Here is a 20,975-nt window from a genome sequence, read left to right as displayed (position 1 = left end):
AACCAGGAAATTAAAGAAGAATTTTAAAAATTCATGGAAACCAATGAAAATGAAAACAAAACTGTTCAAAATCTTTGGGATGCAGCAAAGGCAGTCCTAAGAGGAAAGTATATAGCAATACAAGCCTTTCTCAAGAAACAAGAAAGGTCTCAAATACACAACCTAACCCTACATCTAAAGGAGCTGGAGAAAGAACAGCAAATAAAGCCTAAACCCAGCAGGAGAAGAGAAATAATAAAGATCTGGGCAGAAATCAATGAAATAGAAACCAAAAGAACAGTAGAACAGATCAACAAAACTGGAACTTGTTCTTTGAAAGAATTAACAAGATTGATAAACCCCTGGCCAGACTTATCAAAAAGAAAAGAGAAATGACCCAAATCAACAAAATCATGAATGAAAGAGGAGAGATCACAAACAACACCAAGGAAATACAAACAATAATAAGAACATATTATGAGCAACTATATGCCAGCAAATTAGATAACCTGGAAGAAATGGATGCATTCCTAGAGATGTATCAACTACCAAAACTGAACCAGGAAGAAATAGAAAACCTGAACAGACCTATAACCACTAAGGAAATTGAAGCAGTCATCAAAAATCTCCCAACAAACAAAAGCCCAGGGCCAGATGGCTTCCCAGGGGAATTCTACCAAACATTTCAAGAAGAATTAATACCTATTCTTCTGAAACTGTTCCAAAAAATAGAAATGAAAGGAAAACTTCCAAACTCATTTTATGAGGCCACCATTACCTTGATCCCAAAACCAGACAAAAACCCCATCAAAAAGGAGAATTACAGACCAATATCCTTGATGAACATGGATGCAAAAATTCTCACCAAAATACTAGCCAATAGGATCCAACAGTACATTAAAAGGATTATTCACCACAACCAAGTGGGATTTATTCCTGGGCTGCAAGGTTGGTTCGACATCCACAATTTGATCAATGTGATACAATACACTAATAAAAGAAAGAACAAGAACCATATGATCCTCTCAATAGATGCAGAAAAAGCATTTGACAAAGTACAGCATCCTTTCTTGATCAAAACTCTTCAGAGTGTAGGGATAGAGGGTACATACCTCAATATCATAAAAGCCATCTATGAAAAACCCACAGCAAATATCATTCTCAATGGGGAAAAACCGAGAGCTTTCCGCCTAAGGTCAGGAACACGGCAGGGATGTCCACGATCACCACTGCTATTCAACACAGTATTAGAAGTCCTAGCCATAGCAATCAGACAACAAAAAGAAATAAAAGGCATCCAAATCGGCAAAGAAGAAGTCAAACTCTCACTCTTTGCAGATGATACGATACTTTATGTGGAAAACCCAAAAGACTCCACCCCAAAACTGCTAGAACTCATACAGGAATTCAGTAAGGTGGCAGGATATAAAATCAATGCACAGAAATCAGTGGCATTCCTATACACCAACAACAAGACAGAAGAAAGAGAAATTAAGGAGTCGATCCCACTTACAATTGCACCCAAAACAGAATAGAGAGCCCAGAAATGGACCCTCAACTCTATGATCAACTAATCTTCAACAAAATAGGAAAAAATGTCCAATGGAAAAAAGACAGTCTCTTCAACAAATGGTGTTGGGAAAATTGGACAGCCACATGCAGAAGAATGAAACTGGACCATTTCCTTACACCACACACAAAAATAGACTCAAAATGGTTGAAAGACCTACAAGAGAGACAGGATTCCATCAAAATCCTAAAGGAGAACACAGGCAGCAAACTCTTTGACCTCAGCCGCAGCAACTTCTTCCTAGAAACATCGCAAAAGGCAAGGGAAGCAAGGGCAAAAATGAATTATTGGGACTTCATCAAGATAAAAAGCTTTTGCACAGCAAAAGAAACAGTCAACAAAACCAAAAGACAACTGACAGAATGGGAGAAGATATTTGCAAATGTCATATCAGATAAAGGGCTAGTACCAAAAGCTATAAAGAACTTCTTAAGGTCAACACCCAAAGAACAAATGATCTAATCAAGAAATGGGCAGAAGACATGAACAGACATTTCTGCAAAGAAGACATCCAAATGGACAACAAACACATGAAAAAGTGCTCAGCATGGGGCGCCTCGGTGGCTCAGTCGTTAAGCGTCTGCCTTCAGCTCAGGTCATGATCCCAGGGTCCTGGGATTGAGCCCCGCATTGGGCTCCCTGCTCCGTGGGGAAGCCTGCTTCTCCCTCTCCCACTTCCCCTGCTTGTGTTCCCCTCTCTTGCTGTCTCTCTCTCTGTCAAATAAATAAATAAAATCTTAAAAAAAAAAAAGTGCTCAGCATCGCTCAACATCAGGGAAATACAAATCAAAACCTCAATGAAATATCACCTCTCACCAGTCAGAATGGCTAAAATTAACAAGTCAGGAAATGATAAATGTTGGTGGGGATGTGGAGAAAGGGGACCCTCCTACACTGTTGGTGGGAATGCAAGCTGGTACAGCCACTCTGGGAAACCGTATGGAGGTTCCTCAAAAAGTTGAAAATAGAGCTACCATATGTTCCAGCAATTGCACTACTGGGTATTCACCCCAAAGATACAAATGTAGGGATCCGAAGGGGCACATGCACCCTGATGTTTATAGCAGCAATGTCCACAATAGCCAAACTGTGGAAAGAGCCAAGCTGTCCATCGACAGATGAATGGATAAAGAAGATGTGGTATATATATATCCAATGGAGTATTATGCAGCCATCAAAAGGAATGAAATCTTGCCATCTGCAATGACGTGGATGGAACTGGAGGGTGTTATGCTGAGCGAAATAAGTCAATCAGAGAAAGACATGTATCATATGACCTCACTGATATGAGGAATTCTTAATCTCAGGAAACAAACTGAAGGTTGCTGGAGTGATGGGGGCTGGGAGGGATGGGGTGGCTGGGTGATAGACATTGGGGAGGGTATGTGCTATGGTGAGCGCTGTGAATTGTGCAAGACTCTTGAATCACAGATCTGTACCTCTGAAACAAATAATGCAATATATGTTAAAAAAAAAAAAAGAAGAAGAAGAAGATAGCAGGAGGGGAAGAATGAAGGGGGGGAAATTGGAGGGGGAGATGAACCATGAGAGACGATGGACTCTGAGAAACAAACTGAGGGTTCAAGAGGGGAGGAGGGTGGGAGGGTGGATTAGCCTGGTGATGGGTATTAAAGAGGGCACGTTCTGCATGGAGCACTGGGTGTTATACGCAAACAATGAATCATGGAACACTACATCAAAAACTAATGATGTAATGTATGGTGATTAACATAACAATAAAAAATTTAAAAACTATGAAAGAAAAAGCAGCCCACTAAAATTTGCTGCATTCAGTGAAACTATCCTTCAAAAGTAAAAATGAAAAAAAAAAACAGGATTTATTGCAGGTAGATTTGTCTTATAGGAAATTCTAAAGTTCTTTAGGCTAAAAGGAAATGATACCAAATAGTAACTTCACTCCATGAGGTAGAATGAAGAGCACAGGAAATGGTAAACATATGGGTAAATATAAAAGATTACATATACAGTTCTCTCTCTTTTTTTCTCTTAATTTCTTTAAGAACAGAAATTTTTAATCCATTAATTTTAGCATTGTTCTGTTGGGTTTATTTTATAAATATATAATATATATAACATGTATATTATATATATCTCTTTGACAGTAATAATGAAAGGAAAATATATGCTGGAAGAAGTTGCAAAAAGAGAGAGAAAAAGAGACAGAGAGAGAGAGAGAAAATAAACATAGAAACAGACATCAGAATGATCCTGACATTGAAGTTATCCAATAAGAATATTAAAATAGCTCTTTTTAGTATATCCAAGAATAGAGAAAAAGATGAAGGGAGTAAATGAAAAGATGGACAATTTCACCAAAGAATAAAAAATCTACCAAAAACAATAACTAAAAATATAAGATCAGAAATTAAGAACTAATTTGATTGGGTTGAAAACTTAATTGGACAGCACAAAAAATAAGATTTGTGAATTGGAGTATAGGTCAATAGAAAATTTCTAAACTAAACTACAGAAAGGAAAAACAGAGAAGATATAGAAAAAAGCATTAGAGATATACAAAAGCAGAAACTTAGGCACATTTGTAAATACTTGAAATCTGGCATCACAAATTTAAATGCTAATAAAAACCCATGCAAGTGTTAGAAATAACATGAGTGAATTTCTATATAATCTGAGAATGGGGACAACTTTTTCCATAAAAGTAAGAATTACACTGCATTGGAAACAATATCAGAAGCAAGTAAGGACAGATGACAAACTGGGAAAATATTTGCAACTTACATCACAAAGGATTAATAGATTTTATACATGGGACATTTTCAGCATAACAAGGATAACAACCGTAATGAACTGAAATTCATCAATATGTTCAAATTCATATGAATTCATAATACTTACTACAAAATACTTTTTGGTCACCTTATAAGAGTGCTAGTGAACCAACTAATTTTTAAAACTGATAAATAAAGGGAAAGAATCAAGCATCTGTTTGTTTTTCTTATACAAACTGTACATCTAATAAATAATTGGTTCATGAGAGGAGATTTCTCTATAAGAAGACTTCAGGTAATAAATAAAAGAATGATAGAATTTGAGCATCACTCTTTGTCAACCCACAAAGAATTAATGGATCTAGGCAATACTTATCAATGGTGCTTAACATCACACAACCAGATATTATGTACCTTTGATGTAACTATGCAATATCATCTATGAAATACTAAAAAATAAAAACAAAATGTTAATGTGATCAAATCTCTATACCTAACTAAATAGTGAGAGGGGAACATGGAGATACCAAGGGATATAGGAGCAAAATCCAGGCTGTGGGTAATTTTACAGGATAAAGAGCCAAATTTATTTAACAAATATTTTGGAAGAGAAAAATAAGAAATATAAAACAACCTTCAGATTAAAAGAGAGTTTTGGGGCGTCCGGCTCTCTGCTCAGCGGGGAGTCTGCTTCTCCCTCTCCCTCTGCCCCTCCCCTCCCCACATTCATCTCTTTCTCTCTCTCTCTCTCAAATAAATAAATAAAATCTTAAAAAAAAAATAGAGTTTTCCAATGATCACAATACTTGGAGTTTATTCGAATCCAGTTTAAATAACCAAAATATAAAAATAACAACTATAAGGCCAACTGGATATTTCATGGTATTAAGAATTTACTAGTTATTTTTAGTTCTGATAGTGATATCATGGCCATATATATATATATATATATATATATATATATATATACACACATATATATATACACATCATCTTTAGCTTTTAAAGAATCATTCTAAAATAAGTAAGATATTTTGGAATTGTTTAATCTGGGAGGTGGTAGTTGCTAAGGGTTTAAATGAAACAAGACTGTGAGTTAATAATGATTGAAGTTGCATGTTCACTACATGGGAGCTCATTATACTATTCTATATAATTTTGCATGTTTGAAATTTTCCACAATTAGAGGTTTTAAAATCTTTTCATGAATCATCTGAAATCATCTCGAGTATTGCCAGCTTTATGTAACACAGTTTGAGAAAAACTAATCCCTCTCTCTCCAGATTCACTGCTATTATCCTCTAATCCGGGGACTGTAAAACTCTGGCCTATGGGTCGAATCTGGCGGCTATTTTTGTAAATCAGGTCCTACGGGAACACAGCCAGGCCCCTTCGCTTACATACTATCTAGAGGTGCTTTCATGCTACAGCAGAGTCGAACGGTTTTGACAGAGGCTGTACAGGCTGTATGGTCAAAGCCTAAAATATCTGCGATGCGGTCTGTCAGGGTTGCCAGCTCCAACTCTGATGCCCCAGTCCTCATCCATTGTTCTCTGAAGATCTCGGTATCCAGATTGCAATCCGGATACAATCCCGAGCGCTTTCAGTTACCATGGCGTTGCCCTATCCACTACCTGCTCCTCAGTCTGCCACTGTTACCCCACTGTCTCCACTCCATTTCTGCCATCCACTTTCACGATCGTGTTTGGACCTTCTGTGCCACACGTAATTGCTCCACCTACAAAATCACTACGAACCTACAAACACTCCTGCTGGCTGTTTTGTGCAACTAATTTTGCCTCAACTGTTCTTTGTCCTCAGTGAGTCTTTAAATGAGTTGATCTCTACTTTCTCCCAATCCATCAGCTTTCTTTGCTTTGCTTCCCTCATTACCTAGCTAAAGTTCTACAGTCCATCATTTCAGTAACATTCTTGCTAATATCCCAAATCCCTTGGCTCTTCCTGCCCCCCCACACCCCCATCCCCCATTAATATAGAGGGAATCCAATAGTGAACTCCAACTATCTACTTTTTAATGCCCAGAACCAAGCAGCCAAGCACTACTGGTGAAAGCAAATTGTCTTCACTACAACTTCTTACCATACTCAAATGTATATTCAACACTAACTGAAAATTCAAATATATTTACCTAGTGAACTCATTTTCCCTCTATACATAGAAGCTATTTCAAACTTTCTTCAATCTCTTTTCTGAAGCCTCCTCCCTCTCTCTACCTAAAGATGACTTTGTTTCCTATTTTTTAATTAATTAATTTTTAAAGATTTATTTATTTATTTGAAAGTGAGAGAAAGAGAACAAGCAGGAGGGGCAGCGGGAGAGGGAGTATCCCAAGTGGACTCTGCACCAAACCAGAGCCGGATGCGGGGGCTCCATCTCATGACCTTGAGATCACAACCTGAGCCAAAACCAAGAGGTGGATGCTTAACCAACTGTGCCACCCAGGTGCCCCATGTTTCCTATTTTAGAGAAAATAGAAAAGAGCATTGCCCTAGTCATATGCACTTATTCCAATTTCCTTCTCTCCTGTTATATAATTTTTGAAAACTGTCCTTTTGTCCAATTTCAGGATACCCATAGTACCAATGTTCTAGATCTCATTGCCCCTATATTCTCAGAAACCTTAGTTTATTTATTGTACCTTCTCTATGGTGTATTTAACTACTCTCTTTCAACTCTGACTTGGTTTTGAAGCTTAGCCAAGCATCTTGCATTAATTAAGACCACCCCACTACCTGCACAACATCGATGCAAACCCTCATTTGAGCACTCATACCCTTCCCCTTACTCCTGACGGATTTCTTAGAAGTTATGTCGACATTTGGTGTCTCCATTTCCTTGCCTCCTACTCACTCCTCTGCTCCCCCCGACTCTGACTTCCATTTCTCTTCCGTGCCACAGCAACAGCTTCTGTTAAGGTGATCAATAACATCCTTTTCCTAAATACAATCCAATAACCATGTTGTCCTCTCAGAAACATCAAAATTGATAGCTACTCCTTTCACAAAATACTATCATTCTAGTTCTTTTGTGAGCCAACTTCTCTCCTGCTGACTCTTTCGTCTCTCTTCTAAATCCTTTGAAGATTTATCTTTTGCCATCTGTCTTAGTTGAAGGGTCACATCGCTTTTCTCACTGGATTTTCTCTGCCTACGTGATCTCTTCCACTCCCAAAACTTCAGTTAGCATACACTCATATAGCTCACCAATTTGTATCTTTAGCTTAAACCTCTCTTCTAGAACAGGAATTGTATATCTACCTATTTCCTTGACATCTCCTGAATGTGTCAACTTCCTGTCTAACTCGACATGTACAAAATAAAATTCAGTCAAACTCCAAACAATCCCTACACGATCGGGTTGTCCTCCAGTTCTTCCTAATACGATGAATAATTCCCCCATTTTTTTCTGTTCCACACATTTGAAACCAGAGCATCATTGTTGATACATGCTTTATACTGTGCCTCATTCCACATGTGCAGTCCATCACCAAATCCTGTAGGGTGAATCTCCTAATTTGAACACTCCTCCGCAGGTACCTCTGTGTCACTCTACTCAATGTTACTAGCATCTCTCACTTAGATTTCTGTCCTCTCTTAACTGATCTACATTATCCTCTCTACCTTTTCTCAATTCATTCTCTACACTTTTGCCACAAAGATCTTTTTGGAATGCAAAATTAAAAAAAAAAAAATCAACAACCACCTTCCAATTAGTTTCCACAGTTCTTAGGATAAAGATAAAATTTAACTGGACTACTCAATCTCTCTAGCCTCTTCTTCAAAGCCTTCCCTTTCAATCCTTTTGCTCAAGCCATAATACCTCTGAAAACCCCCCACAGTTGCAGTATCTCCTTACCACCACAGAGCCTTTACACATCCTGTTTTGTGTAAAGCTGTCTTCCCCATATTTACCTGGTTAACTCCTGCTCAAACATCACTTCCCCCAGGAAACCCTTCTTGATTTTCCTATTATATCCTCTCAAAACACTACCTTCTTACTGCAAGAGCACTTCTCACTGTTGCCATGTGGCCGCCCCCCCCCCCTTTTTTTTTTGCTTATTTGGTTATTTTGTCTCTTCCCATAGGACTTTATGATTCCTGATGACAGAATCATGTCTGTATTGCATCCCTGGTGCCTAGCACCCATAAGCACTCAAAAATATTTTTTGGATGAAGATTGAATACAAGAATTTAAGAAGAGCTGGCATTTAAGTTCAAGAACAAACTATGCTATAAAAAGACACATAGATCAATGAAACAGAGAGCCCAGAAATAAACCTACATATAGGATCAATTAATTTATAACAATATTATTATGAAAGGAGCCACGAATATGCAATGGGGAAAGGATAGGCTCTTTGATAAATGATGTTGGGGAAACTGGATAGCTGTATGCAAAAGAATGAAACTGGACTCCTGTCTCCCACCATACATAAAGATCAAATCAAAATGGATTAAAACATAAAACCCCAAACTATAACACCTGTAAAAGAAAACATAGGGGCAATGATTTTTTGGCCTTGGCAATGGTTTTTTGGATTTGACACCAAAAGCAAAGGCAAAAAAAGCAAAAATAAGCAATGGGACTGCATCAAACTAAAAAGCTTCTTCCCAGCAAAGGAAAACATCAATAAAATGAAAAGGCAATCTATGGAATGGGAGAAAATATTTATAAATCACATATCTGATACGGGGTTAATATCCAAAATATACAAACAAGTCATACAACTCAACAACAACAACAAAACAATCTAATTTAAAAATGGCCAGAGAAATTGATTAGATATTTTTCCAGATAAGACATCCAAATATCCAATAGACAAGGAAAACTGCTCCCCCGCCCATCACTAATCATCAGGGAAATGCAAATCAAAACCACAATTAGATATCACCTCACACCTGTTAAAATGGCTATTATCAAAAAGATAAGATAACAAATATTTGGAAAAGATATGGAGAAAAGGTAGCACTTGTGCATTGTTGGTGGAAATGTAAATTGGTACAGCCACTCTGGAAAACAGTATGGAGGTCCTCAGAAAGTTAAAAATAGAACTATCAGGGCAGCTCAGTTAAGCTTCCTGCTCTTGGTTTTGGCTCAGGTCATGATCTCATGGGTGGTGGGATTGAGCCCAGGCTTGGGCTCCTCACTCAGCGAGGAGTCTGATTAAAGATTCTCTCTTTCTCTCTCTCTCTCAAATAAATAAATAAAATCTTAAAAATAAAATAAAATAAATAAAATTAGAACTACCATATGACCCAGCATTTCCACTTCTGGGTATATATCTAAAGGAAATAAAATCACTATCTTGAAAAGATATATGCATCCCCATGTTCACTGCAGCACTATTTACAATAGCTAAGACATAGAAGCAACCCAAGTGTCCACTGATGGACGAATGGACAAAGAAAACATTCTAATATATGAGGAAATATTATTCATTCATAAAAAAGAAGGAAATCCTGCCATTTGTGACAACATGGATGGACCTTGAGGGCATTACGCTACATTAACAAAGAAAGACAAATACTGTATGATTTCATTTATATGTGGAACTTGAAAAACAAAACAAAATGAACTCATAGATACAGAAAACAGGTTGGCGGTTGCCAGAGGTGGGCGTGGGGGTGAAATGGGTGAAGAGGGTCAAAAAGTACAAACTTCCAATTATAAGATAAATAAATTCTGGAGATAAAATATATAGTATGGTGACTAAAGTTAACAATACTGTATCATATGTTTGAAAGTTGCTAAGAGAGTAAATCTTAAAAGTTCTCATCACAAGAAAAAAATTTAACTCTGTGAGGTGATGGATATTAACTAAACTTATTGTGGTGATCATTTCACGATATATATAAGTATCAATCAACTGTTGTACACCTAAAACAAATACAATGTCATATGTCAGTTATATCTCAATAAAACTGGAAAAGAGTCAAAGAGCAAATTATGCCTCTAGACAGGGTAGTCAAATTATCAAGATTATATTATCCAGATATTATATTCTATTACTAGTAATATAATAGTTCTTTTATTATATTCTATACTACTTCTATTCTCCCTCCTCCTCCTCCTTGTATTACCATTACTTCTTCCCTTCCTATTGCTTCCAATAACAACATTAACAGCCCTCTGAGGCTTTTGTTATGATCTGGGAAATTAAAATCATGTTGCACTTTTATAACAGATATTAGTAACTTCAAATTTTAAAATACATCTGGCAGGATATAAAATCAATGCACAGAAATCAGTTGTATTTCTATACACCAACAACAAGACAGAAGAAAGAGAAATTAAGGAGTTGATCCCACTTACAATTGCACCCAAAACCATAAGATACCTAGGAATAAATCTAACCAAAGAGGCAAAGAATCTGTACTCACAAAACTATAGAATACTCATGAAAGAAATTGAGGAAGACACAAAGAAATGGAAAAATGTATCATGCTCATGGATTAGAAGAACAAATATTGTGAAAATGTCTATGCTACCTAGAGCGATCTACACATTTAATGAAATCCCTATCAAAATACCATCAACTTTTTTTTCACATAACAGGAACAAAAAATCCTAATTTTTGTATGGAACCAGAAAAGACCCGAATAGCCAGAGGAATGTTGAAAAAGAAATGCAAAGCTGGTGGCATCACAATTCCAGACTTCCAGCTCTATTACAAAGCTGTCATCATCAAGACAGTATGGTACTGGCACAAAAACAGACACATCGATCAATGGAACAGAATAGAGAGCCCAGAAATGGACCCTCAACTCTATGATCAACTAATCTTCAACAAAACAGGAAAGAATGTCCAATGGAAAACAGACAGTCTCTTCAACAAATGGTGTTGGGAAAATTGGACAGCCACATGCAGAAGAATGAAACTGGACCATTTCCTTACACCACACACAAAAATAGACTCAAAATGGTTGAAAGACCTACAAGAGAGACAGGATTCCATCAAAATCCTAAAGGAGAACACAGGCAGCAAACTCTTTGACCTCAGCCGCAGCAACTTCTTCCTAGAAACATCACCAAAGACAAGGGAAGCAAGGGCAAAAATGAATTATTGGGACTTCATCAAGATAAAAAGCTTTTGCACAGCAAAAGAAACAGTCAACAAAACCAAAAGACAACTGACAGAATGGGAGAAGATATTTGCAAATGTCATATCAGATAAAGGGCTAGTATCCAAAATCTACAAAGAACTTCTTAAGCTCAACACCCAAAGAACAACTAATCCAATCAAGAAATGGGCAGAAGACATGAACAGACATTTCTGCAAAGAAGACATCCAAATGGCCAAGAGACACATGAAAAAGTGCTCAGCATCACTTGGCATCAGGGAAATACAAATCAAAACCTCAATGAGATATCACCTGATACCAGTCTAAAATTAACTAAAATTGGCTAAAATTAACAAGTCAGGAAATGACAGATGTTGGCGAGGATGTGGAGAAAGGGGAACCCTCCTACACTGTTGGTGGGAATGCAAGCTGGTGCAGCCACTCTGGAAAACAGCACGGAGGTTCCTCAAAAAGTTGAAAATAGAGCTACCATATGTTCCAGCAATTGCACTACTGGGTATTCACCCCAAAGATACAAATGTAGGGATCCGAAGGGGCACATGCACCCTGATGTTTATAGCAGCAATGTCCACATTAGCCAAACTGTGGAAAGAGCCAAGCTGTCCATCGACAGATGAATGGATAAAGAAGATGTGGTATATATATATCCAATGGAATATTATGCAGCCATCAAAAGGAATGAAATCTTGCCATCTGCAACGACGTGGATGGAACTGGAGGGTGTTATGCTGAGCGAAATAAGTCAATCAGAGAAAGACATGTATCATATGATCTCACTGATATGAGGAATTCTTAATCTCAGGAAACAAACTGAGGGTTGCTGGAGTGATGGGGGCTGGGAGGGATGGGGTGGCTGGGCGATAGACATTGGGGAGGGTATGTGCTATGGTGAGCGCTGTGAATTGTGCAAGACTGTTGAATCACAGATCTGTACCTCTGAAACAAATAATGCAATATATGTTAAAAAAAAAAAAGAAGAAGAAGACAGCAGGAGGGGAAGAATGAAGGGGGGGAAATTGGAGGGGGAGACGAACCATGAGAGATGATGGACTCTGAAAAACAAATTGAGGGTTCAAGAAGGGAGGGGGATGGGAGGGTGGATTAGCCTGGTGATGGGTATTAAAGAGGGCACGTTCTGCATGGAGCACTGGGTGTTATACGCAAACAATGAATCATGGAACACTACATCAAAAACTAATGATGTAATGTATGGTGATTAACATAATAATAAAAAATGTTAAATACATCAAAAATCATACAGTCTCAGGCACTTATATAAGAAAACAAAATCCAGGAAATCTGGATTAAATACAGCAACTAAGGGCTTAACTCAGAAAACTGCTTTTCTTGGGATAACTTGAAAGCTAACCCAGGAGGAAACCCTGTCAGGTGAAAATGAAAAAAAAGCAAATGCCCAACTGTTCATTGTAATTTCTACCCTCATCCACAGCCTCAGAGCACTAGCTCACACAAAGGAACAAAATATTGTAAAAAGAGAACAGAATCCATTCTCAGGCCTTCCAGGAACATGAGGACAGAATTTAGACATACACTGTTTTGTGGACAGGGAAGAGAATGGCTCAGAAGACAACAGAAAGGAGACAAGAGGTCCCAATGCCTGTGGTCCTTCAGATTTTCATATTTAGATTCTTCTACACCATCTCAATTTGCTTTTGTTCATGTGCTTCGTAAGTGTTCACACTTCGTGTGTGCTTTGCTTACCCAACCAGCTTATGAACACGAAGACCTCCAGGAATGTACAAGGGAAATGGCACAAGTGAGAGAAGTGAGTGAAGATCAAAGGAATACCGGGGAAAAGATGTGTCATTGGTGGGGATGTGACAGGGCTTTTGACTGGCAATTGACTCATCTGAGTTAAGTGTCTACCCCTTCACTCTCTACCAGGTTTACACTTTTGGTCACTCTGTAATGACTTTGTACTCAGTACACAATATCAGAACTATTTCTTTAACATTGAGGCTATTTTTTTTTTTTTTTCCAATCTGGTCCAGCTGACCGACAGCAAAGAAGACTGGGAAATTTCCAACCACAAAGCGTGTAGACATGGCTTCTGCCTCTACAGAGATTTGCAGTTTTTAGTAGCTACAAATTTGGCTTCTTTGAGTTGCCCTTTATTTTAAGAAATATGCTTTACTTAAAGGCAACACCACTCTCCTTTCAGGGTAACATACTACCGCTTCTCCAGTTCTGTCCTCACGTTGAGCTATCCCATATCCCTTATTTCCTATAGGGTACATCAATCCATGTTGCCAATTCTTGATGGGGTGGGCTTTAGATCCTCAGAGATGCAATAGTACAGTTTATAGATTTAGGCAGAAGGTACAAAATCTTTATCCAAAGCCCAGGTCAATGTGTACTTGTACTAATGTATGTTCAATGTTCCATTGGGTTCTAAATTAGGCAAATATAAAAAGAGAGGGAGGAGAACCCATTTTAAATAAGAACTGATAAATAGAGTTCACTCATTATCGTTATTACTCTTCTTAATGAAAACTACCCTTTTCCAAACTCTGACTCTCTGGCAGGAACTATGCTAAGTGCTTTACACAAATTATCCCATTTAATCATCAAAATAATGGTACCTGTAAAGTCGGTACTATAATTATCCATATTTGTTATATAAGAAAACAAAGGCTTAGAGACTTGAAATAACTTGACAAAGATGATATATAGTAAACAACAGAGCCAACACTCAAATCCAGGCTACCTGACTCCAAAGTATGTGTAGCGAAGCATTGTTCTACACAGGTCTCCTCATTTCTGTTCCTTCAACCCCACCCCACGCCATCCCCAATTTGAACTCAAGTGTTTCTTTTTTCCTGGAAAACAGCAATGGGAATAGGGCATCGTAAAGTAGTGGTGGAGGAGCTCCTGGTTTCCAGGTGGACTGTTCCAACACCATGGTGTTATCTCTTGATAAGAAATGGAGATGAGGTAATAAATCCATCCCTGTTGCCTGTCCTGGGCAGTTCCGTGCTCAAGCCTCTTTTAGCACAGCCTTCATGAGTTAATTTTTGTTGTTTTTCCTCTTACATTACCAGGCCACTTTGCCCCTGCATTAAAGACATTTCATTTCCAGTGCATTTTCCATTTGTTGGCTTTCATTTTCATTCTTTTCCATTAGTATAAATGGAAATCATTTACTGTAGGACCAACTAATTTAGGGTAGGCATTATTATCATCATTTTCCAGATGGGCTCAGAGAATGTACATGACAGGCCCTAGGTGAAATTTATTTCTGGCCAGAAAGGAGCTAGAACTTAAGCCTAGGATTCCTGCCTCCAAATGCAGCTCTCTAAGGCCCATATGTGTGAATGCTACATGTCCAGCAGCCTCCTTGGTACCTTTGCCTGCCCAATACTAAATACGCCATATATCCAAAGCCACTTGCATATATCCCCCCATAAACCTGCTCTGCTCGCTCTGCCTTCAGTGAATGGCACCTCCTCCCATGTCACCTTAAATTTTTTTCTCCCCTTCATTCATACTACCATTGTCCTATATCCATTCTATTAGCAAGTCACACCTATGTTATGCCCGAAGCATTTGATTTGTCGTTTCTTTCCATGTCTACCCAAACTACCACTCTGTCTCCTCTGGGCTACTGGAACTGTCTCCTAGCTCGCACCCACCTTTTCCTTCCTGCCCATTTTTGTTCCATTCTCTACTGAAGCTGGCATGATCTTTTTCTGACACAAGTACAACTGGGCTATAAATGTCGTGCCATCCTTTTGTTGCAAACACTTCAATGTCTTCCTACGGCTCTTAGATAAAAAGCAAACCTTCAAATATGGCTGACAAGATCTGACACAATCTGGTCCTTGCCATGTCTCCCACCTCCTCCCTTCACCTCTGCGCCGCAGCCTGCTGGCATCGTTCCATGTCCTCAAACACGACTAAGCCCCTCTCACAAGCTCTTCCCTCTCCCTGGATCACTCACAAACCTCCCAGCTCCTAAATGGTGTTAATGTCTACCCCTTCTTCAGACCTCCGCTCAGGTGTTGCCTTCTCAGGGTCAGTTTCCCTGGCCTCTATTACATGCTCTTTCAAGACCATTACCACTTATCCTTACCACTTATCACTGTTGCACTTTTACATTTATTTGTGGAATTATTTGATTAATTCCTGTCTTTCTTTCCAGGCAATACCTCTTTCTGCTCAACCTCTGTGTACTTAGCACCATGTCTAGCACATGGTTGGCTTAAAATACGTATCTGTCAAATGACTGAGAGCTGAATGAAAGGGTGTGCTCCTTTCCCTCTACAGTTATGCTTACCATTTGTCTGAATGAGTAGGTTGTAGATTTTAGTCCAAACACCCTCCGGATACAGAGTAAAGCCACACTCATACTTCCCAGTGAGTGAGGAGGACACGTTCTTTAAGTGCAGAATCCACGTTGACACATTTCTGGAAGTTTCTGTGAAAGTCACCAGTGACTCACAGGGACCGCCATTAGCACAGTACAGTCCATACTGCGGATGATAAAGGGCAATCAGATCCAATTTATCAGTGACCTTGGACCATTGCATCTGCACCAAGAAGCCTTTCTTCCATGTTTGACAGGTTAGGTTGACATCAGAGCCGGGGAAAGCATAGATGTCTTCTGTATTGGATGTTTTCTCCCATACTCCTGAAAAGGAAGGACATGAGCCATTAGTTTACATGATTCATGTGGGATGACTCTTATTTAAAAACCTTGGTCACTTTGGTGAGATGAGGGAGCAACTGAGGAACTTTCTCTCTGGCTGCCTTACGTGTAGGAGGGAGCCTGTGCACAGTCCCAATAGAGAAGCAGAGACTCAGTACAAATGAGGAGGCATTTGCTTAAGGACACTAGAGAGATATTCCTCTCTTTGTCTGTTGGGCTGTCCAAAGGATAACTACCTGTGAATCAAATTAAGCCTACCTAGAAACTGAAGCCCACCAGCAAACTTATTATGACAACTATTTTTACAATGACTATAACTGACTTTTTTTTTTTGGTTTTATGAACCGACAGCTGCATATAACACACCAGTAATATTTTCTGAAACAGAAAAAATAACTGATATGTGTATAGCTGTTTTTAAAAATCTATGTTCACAAGAGGCTTTTTTATAGACTATTTTATTTAATCCTCCTCACATACCACAGAATGATGTTGTTAACATTCTATCAAAGAGGAAACTGACGCACAGCATGATTAAATGACTAGCTGCAAGTCACACCTCAGTAAAAGAACATGTACTTGGTTGCCTAAAGTCTGTGCTCTTTCTCTAACCTTCATTAACATCCAAACTGCCTCCCAAATTGGTTGAGAAGAGTAAGAAATTTGACATTCACTATGGAGCTCAAAAAGACCTTCGTGTCCATGCAGTTAGGGCTCCTAAGGGGAGGATGGGAGAAAATACCTGAGGTAGACTTTCCACTAAAGAAAAACTATGGTCACCATCGTCTATCATCAACACTTTGAACTATGAGACACAAAAGAAGAAGATTCTCTCCCATCATCTCTCTGACCACATGGTACAAGGCACTTAAAATATGTTAAGCATTGAGCCTTTGACATGCCTTCAATAGTGGAGGCCTCAATTTTCGCTTTAATGGAACACTGTTCCAGGAATGATATATTATTATGACAAGTACCACCGAAGCTCACAAAGGAAAAAGATAAAAAGATGACAAGCAACGGAGAAGAAACAAGGCTCTCTAAGGTACTTGACAAATGGGAATTATTACACTTTTATGGATTCAAAAGTTTGGGTAGGCAGAGGTTAGTACAGTTTAATGTCTCTCCCTGTACGCTTTCCTTCGCCTGGTAATATGCCTCTGATTCTATCCACAGCATTGGGTTCCAAAGCCTCCTTTAATTTAGAAATTCTCCTTAAAACCTTTGTAGCTCTATCTGTAAAGCATAGTTAATTCTTCAGACACTCAGGCTTCCTATAATTCCCCCAGGCTATGGAATGCAGAACTAATCTTTCCTCCCGCTATTTTTAAATAGGCCCTGAAGGCCCCGGTGGTAAGGCCCCTACTCTGTCTTCCAGGTCCATACCTACACATGCCTCATTAAAATTCAACATGTGTTCAACTCCCAAAGACATTCATATCTGGAGGTGTAATGCTTGTTATATACAAAAGAAAAAGGATGCTCGAGAGAGAAAAAGTTGAGCAAGGATCCCGCAGCACTGATGGGCTTTGTGATTTTTTTAGTATTCCGGAGTTGTTCTGACAACCATGTGGGGAGCATTTCATTTCCAAGAAGCACAATTTCCCAGTTACTCCAGAGATCCTCTTAGGAATGAAATGGGTGAAAATATCTCAGAGCAGTGGCACAAACCACTCATTCTCTTCTCGTTTTTAGTGTTCGTTAGTAATCATTTCTAGACTCTAACATCTCTCCGATAGCTGCCACTTAAATTTGTAACTGAAAACCTTAGCAACGATCTGCCTTCGGTGATCAATGTCAGCAGTAGTCACTCGCATTTTAAACGAACAGAGGCCCCCCCCACCCCTAAAGCTGCCGATTTGACAAGAGAAGACAACTGGAAGCCTTACCCCTGATGAAATGTATCTGGATGATGGAACAGACAGCACAGTAGGTCCATTTTTTCTCCATCGTCTCCTGAAGGCCTTACACCAGCATCTCCATAATCACGGAAGTCAACTGATGCCTTGAAGCAAACTCCAGCTACCCTATTTGTGCAGAAAAACCCCAAACCTACTGCACGCCTGGGTCTGTTTATCACTTGGCAAGACCCCAGGAAATGAAACGTAGACAGGAAAGTAATGTGGTTCAGAGCTAAGTATAACCTTCACCAGAGCGATGTTGAAATTGTTCTCTGAAATTTTGTATATCACCTTCGTTAAAAGACTTCTCAGGATCCAAAGATTCTTCCTTCAGGATCTCTGTGTCAGTCATGCTGCTTCTAAAATCCAAACAAAGGGAATCATGCAGAGCGATTCATAATGTGCTTTTTATACATTTCTTTTCAAGAACACGAAGTCATTTAACAAATGTGAGCTTCGTGTCTTTCATAACAGTTTTTCTATTCACTTCTAAAATACGTTTTCCTTCCAGAATGGCTCCCGGGTGAAAGAACAAAGAATTAACACATTTAATTTTAATAAAATCTGAAAAGTAACGGAGGGTAAATCAGCTATCAAACCGAATTTTATTGTCACCCCTAATGCAGGAAAGCCCGCATTTCCTGGGTGGGGGTGGGGGCGGGGTGCTGTTGAGAAGGGAGGGCTCCTTTTCCACCCCCTGTCTGGGCTAGGCTGGAGGTCAGGCAGGGAAATCTCCCACCCTACCAGCCGGAGGATTTTTTTTTTTTCTGACACCAGAAGAACTTGCCTATGCCCCAGCCAAAAACCAGACAGAGTAATGCTGAAATAATCTGAATCCCAAAGGCAGAGAACCTCCTACTCCAGCCAGCTACCAGGCCTGTGATACCTGCCCCATTACTTCCATTTACAGAGGACTGAGACTGGGGTTTAGGGAAGCGACTCCTAGTATATGATGACTTCCCTGCCAGGTAAGATGTCACAAAGTGGTTTTCCAGCTTGAGATAAAATAACCTTCCAAACTTAAGAGAACAAGCATTAGGCTGAGGACTACAGCATAGGGTTGATGGACAAAGAATAAAACCAAATAAATAAATGTGTTTACAGGCAACCATATGAACAATTGGTGAAACATCCCATGACCCTAATTTCACTACTACCATCGAGGCAGCAGCCAGCAAGCCTGAAGACAAACAAGAAGGCTGAGCTGTATTCCTGAGGTGGTAGTTCTTTCGGGGTCACCGGGAGATAATTCTGGCCACGTTGTCATCACATATATTGTCATGACATCATGATATCCTGACCTATCATGCAGATACTGATCTGTCCCTGTATGAGGACTTGGGATTGGAATATGGATGATGCATAAGGCATCACCTTTGCCATTTAGAAGACCAGAATTTAGCTGGGGGAACAGAGATTTGCATGTGGTGAAACAGGAGTTCTATCCTGGATGTCCAGGCTACCCTCTACCCTCGACACCAGGCTACCCCCTGCGGCACCACTATGAACACCTGCCATGACAACTGTCATATCAATTCCTCACTACAAAGCTCATGATGTTTCTTGCAAAGGCCAAAAGATGGAGTTACTTATTTCCTGGCTCAGGGCTCCCCAGACCTTTAGTCCCATCCCCATCCCTACTTCCACACTTAGTTTCAGATCCCTGGGGGTGTTGGGTCAGGTGGTGTTGACAGGGATGCTTTCAGGGAGGCTGGGGAGTGCGAAGACTTAGACTGAAAGGAGACCTCACTGCTCTGACTGCCTTCGTCTCTTCCCCTTTACCCCTGGAAATTCTAGTAAATCACAGTGATGGAGAATAGTGGCAAACGTAGGCTAAGAGATCCTGATCAGCAGGTTGGTGTTCCCATTCCGCTGGGACACATGACAAGCCTGGGAAAGGATTTCAGTCACCTCACTCCACCTGTTCTATTAAGAGGATTTACCTACATGAAATCCATAAAAATCTAAACTTACCGAATTCTCTAAGAACAATAACTCCTCTTGAAGCAGTTAGTGGTCTCCTGTCTCCTAGTGCTTTTAACTAAAACATCTTTAAAAAAAAAAAAATCCCTTAAATTCAGAATAAGGGAAAACATCACTTATTTTCCAGAGCTACAGACACTTGGAATCCTTGCCTTCCATTGCGGTCGGGCTGCCCAAGGCACCCACTCAGGGGTTGCTGGGCAAACCTGCCCTCTCGGGGTGTGACTTAGAGCTTGGTTCGTGGGTTTTAGAGCTAGAAAGCTCGGTGACCCGGAGTCGTCAGATTTTACTCGTTTTCCTTTGGGTTTCACCCAGGCTCCAAGAGAAGAAAACATTTCAGATGCCCACAGAATATTAATGGAGCGCACTTGGTGTCCTACGGGCGGCAAGCCCCGCGCAACAAGCCCCACGCGACAGCCCCTCCATGGCCGCCTGCATGCAGCAGGTGGCAGCAACGCCCTGCGGACCGGCACTGCTCTCCCAGGTGATGGGACCTTCCCCCGCGGCTTTTCAATTCCAGTAACACTTTCTAAAGGCTCTTTGAGCGTGGGGATAGGCATTCTCTGTACTTAAAAATAACTCCTCTGTGGAAGTCTTGAAAATCTCTATTATCCTCCCTGCTCACCAAATCCCAATTGCACAGCATTTCTTCTGCCTCAGATTAGAGTCCGCTGCATATAAAGAAAAAACAGAAGCCGTCAGTTTCACACACAAAAAGAAATCTTGAACTTCTTGAACTTCAGAGGCAAATTCAATTATTTACAAAGAGAAGCAGGGGCACGCATGATTTCTGCTGGAGGCAAGCCGTAATTGTGTGTTTTGAGCAAACGTTTTAAATGCTTCATCTAAACACTGACCCTCAATGAGAAAAGGACATTTTCAGAAGTAGGAAGTTGAGCAAAAGGTAAACTTACTTTTGTGGTTTCCATAGAGGTTAACTCAGGTACTGATTTGTGTTGGGTTTTATTCTTTAATTATTATATATAAAAATTCAAATGTGGAGTGTTATACCTTTGTACA

At 39.6% G+C, this 20,975-nt stretch overlaps 1 protein-coding gene across 1 annotated transcript in view; it reads right to left on the bottom strand.

Annotated features, from left to right (window-relative positions):
• CD96 (CD96 molecule) overlaps window positions 1–18,021 on the bottom strand; it is an 87,874-nt gene extending 69,853 nt beyond the window's left edge. The window contains exons 1-2 of the mRNA XM_064588141.1: window positions 17,961–18,021; window positions 15,700–16,053 (exon numbers count right to left, since the gene is read on the bottom strand). Coding sequence (XP_064444211.1) covers window positions 15,700–16,053; window positions 17,961–18,021 — 415 coding nt within the window. The remainder of the gene's footprint in view (window positions 1–15,699; window positions 16,054–17,960) is intronic.
• Between the last annotated feature and the right edge of the window lie 2,954 nt (window positions 18,022–20,975).

The sequence above is a fragment of the Mirounga angustirostris genome, unplaced genomic scaffold (genome assembly GCF_029215605.1).
Source record: "Mirounga angustirostris isolate CCGP_5_RB_7025 unplaced genomic scaffold, mMirAng1.0.hap1 SCAF_1, whole genome shotgun sequence".
In the NCBI taxonomy this organism is placed as follows: Eukaryota; Metazoa; Chordata; class Mammalia; order Carnivora; family Phocidae; genus Mirounga; species Mirounga angustirostris.
Note: the sequence above shows the minus strand (reverse complement) of the source record. Positions and strands in the feature narration are given on the sequence as shown.